The following is a 2,635-nucleotide window of genomic DNA, read 5'->3' as shown; positions in this document are numbered from 1 at the left end:
AAAGAGTGCTTGTGATGAACTTGCATTGGCCATAACAACCCATCAGTCACAGACACCTGCCTCGGGGTGCGAAAAGAATATTCAGCCTTGGAATCTCCTTAAGTTCCGCTATGCCCTTGGGTACTCAAATAACATGCTGACACGTGTCACCCCCTTTGATGCACATACCATCTCACAGGCTGTGCTGGCACACACTTGTGCCACAAGGGTGTTTGTTGCTTGCTCTGAGCTAGGGAATGGATCTCCTGCCTTGTAAATGCCCCAGTGGGCTCTGATCGCGGCAGCTGTGCTGCTCAGCGGAGGGACATCAGGGCATGGGCTTTCTGTCCTGCAAGGATCCTCTCTGAGATTGCTTTCTAACTGACAGGCAAGTGGGCCCAGCTGTCCCAATTCTGTCCCCTTTCTGATGCTGCCCCTCAGGGCTGTTCCATTGACCACAGGCAGGAAAACAAGCCAGTGGAAGCTACTACCTGATGCAATTGAGATAACTCTTGACTTCAGCACAGCCACTGTGGAGTGCAGAATTCCTGCACTTTCCCTGTCAATAGGAATGAACTAAGCATCTGGAATGGCACAACTGTGTGACTGCTGTGTTTACACCTGCAGCCACTCAGGTGCTCTGGATGTGGCTGATCTTAGGACGCTGATGGATAGATAGTACATGGACAGTCAGCACAGAGAAAGCTGCTGTCTGACATTATTTGCCTCTCCCTGATGAAGACTCTGCTGTGTAGAGGGAGACTGGAGAGAAACAGAGGCTTGGGCCTTTTCTACAGTGGCAAAATGGTTTTCTAAGTAGAGTGCAGAGGGCTGGAGGCTGCATAGCAGGGGTAAAGGAGCATAGGTGTGCTTGGGCTGTGCATCCTGACTGTCTTCTCAGCTGCACAACACTTTTCTGCCTTTTGGTAGTCTTGCAAACCCCCAAAGTACCCATTGGTGCCTTTCTGCTCTGTAGGCACAGTCTGGGCCAACACTAGAAGGAGGAGCCAATGTCATACCTGCATTTTGCCAGGCTGTGCATCTTTCTTCTTCTCACCAGTAACTGCAATTGTTGCAAAGTACTGGATGACACGTTTGGTGTTCACAGTCTTCCCTGCACCGGATTCTCCACTGTTGAAAAGAAAATAGTCATTATTATAGGAAACAGGAAACATTTTCCCTTCTCTTTCAGCTTTGCCACTCCAAACATACTCACGTGATGAGGATTGACTGGTTGTGCCGATCTGAAAAAGGCACAGAAAGAGCTGTTCAGATGAGATGTGGAGGGTTTTGTCCTCAGACACAGCTAACTGACTCCAAGGGAACCAACTATATTGTACCTGTGTTTATCACTTTGCTACCAGACAAGGTAAATTCTGCATTAATGTGCACCTGCATTTTGTTTTGCGCAGAGAAGGATGAAACAGCCCAAAATTTAACTTCAGGAAGTGATTATTTATAAGGCTTCCCACCTACTGTTTGTTTTATGTATAGACCTTGAAATCAGATTGTTTGCTGTGCTCCTTTTTTACTATTTCTTTATATTCCTTATGAGGAGAGAGGGCACAAAGCCATACAACCACCTCCTGCTTTTCCTTCGTTATCTGACAGCCCAGAGATCATTAAGGTGTCACAGGCAGAGTGTTCCTGAGTTGTGCTGGAAGACTATGAGTAGACATAGAGTAAAACCCAAGATGCCTGAACTATCTAGTGTTCCTTGGCCAAGTAGTCCACCCTGTGTCTCTCAGGTTTTTCCACTCTTGCCAAGCACTCACCAGTCAGCATGAACTGATAGGCATTGTCAGAGATGGAGAAGATGTGTGGAGGAGCCTCCTGGCGCTTCTTGCCTCGGTAGGCCATCACCACCTCGGGGTTGTACACCGGCAGCCACTTGTAGGGGTTGACAGTGACGCAGAAGAGACCCGAGTAGGTCTGTGGGGAAGGGAGACAGCACGTTGGCTTGCCCTGAGCCTGGCAGAGCAGTTCCTGCAGCTGCCCAAGGGAAGCTGCTGCTGGCACTCACGTAGATCATCCAGGCTGCGTAACGCTCTTTGAGGTTGTACAGCACAGCGGGTTCGTGGAGGTGGGTCATCATGGCCATGTCCTCGATCTTGTCGAATTTGGGAGGGTTCATTGGGAAGACTTCATCATCCTTTACAGTCACAGTCTGACAAAAACACAAGGGAACAACAAGAGGAGAAACCCAAATCAAGGAACTGTCTGAACCGGCTGATCACGTAGGAGTGAAAGTTGGCATCACTTACTGCGTCATCATATGTTTTAACTGTGACCTTGCCACCTTCTCTGCTCTGTATGGTGCCTTTCACATACATTTGCTTATTATCCACCACAAAACAGGCTGCCTTAGCATCAAAGGGGCGATTCTGGGCTTCGATCCTCTCCTTCTCGGACTTGCGTAAGTAGGGAGCAGCCTCTCCGAAAATTGCAAGTTGGCATCACTTACTGCGTCATCATATGTTTTAACTGTGACCTTGCCACCTTCTCTGCTCTGTATGGTGCCTTTCACATACATTTGCTTATTATCCACCACAAAACAGGCTGCCTTAGCATCAAAGGGGCGATTCTGGGCTTCGATCCTCTCCTTCTCGGACTTGCGTAAGTAGGGAGCAGCCTCTCCGAAAATTGCCTGCGTCCG

General features: G+C 48.8%; 1 protein-coding gene across 1 annotated transcript; it reads right to left on the bottom strand.

The window, feature by feature from the left end:
• Nucleotides 1-998: 998 nt before the first annotated feature.
• On the bottom strand, nt 999-2,429 carry LOC103807507 (myosin-13-like; the record flags this gene model as incomplete). The annotated part of the gene is made up of 5 exons (XM_009080239.1): nt 999-1,110; nt 1,196-1,223; nt 1,755-1,911; nt 2,003-2,146; nt 2,244-2,429. Coding segments are annotated over 5 exons (627 nt in total), but the record flags the coding sequence as incomplete, so codon positions are not given.
• Between the last annotated feature and the right edge of the window lie 206 nt (nt 2,430-2,635).

Source organism: Acanthisitta chloris, unplaced genomic scaffold, assembly GCF_000695815.1.
Source record: "Acanthisitta chloris isolate BGI_N310 unplaced genomic scaffold, ASM69581v1 scaffold15618, whole genome shotgun sequence".
Classification (NCBI taxonomy): domain Eukaryota; kingdom Metazoa; phylum Chordata; class Aves; order Passeriformes; family Acanthisittidae; genus Acanthisitta; species Acanthisitta chloris.
Note: the sequence above shows the minus strand (reverse complement) of the source record. Positions and strands in the feature narration are given on the sequence as shown.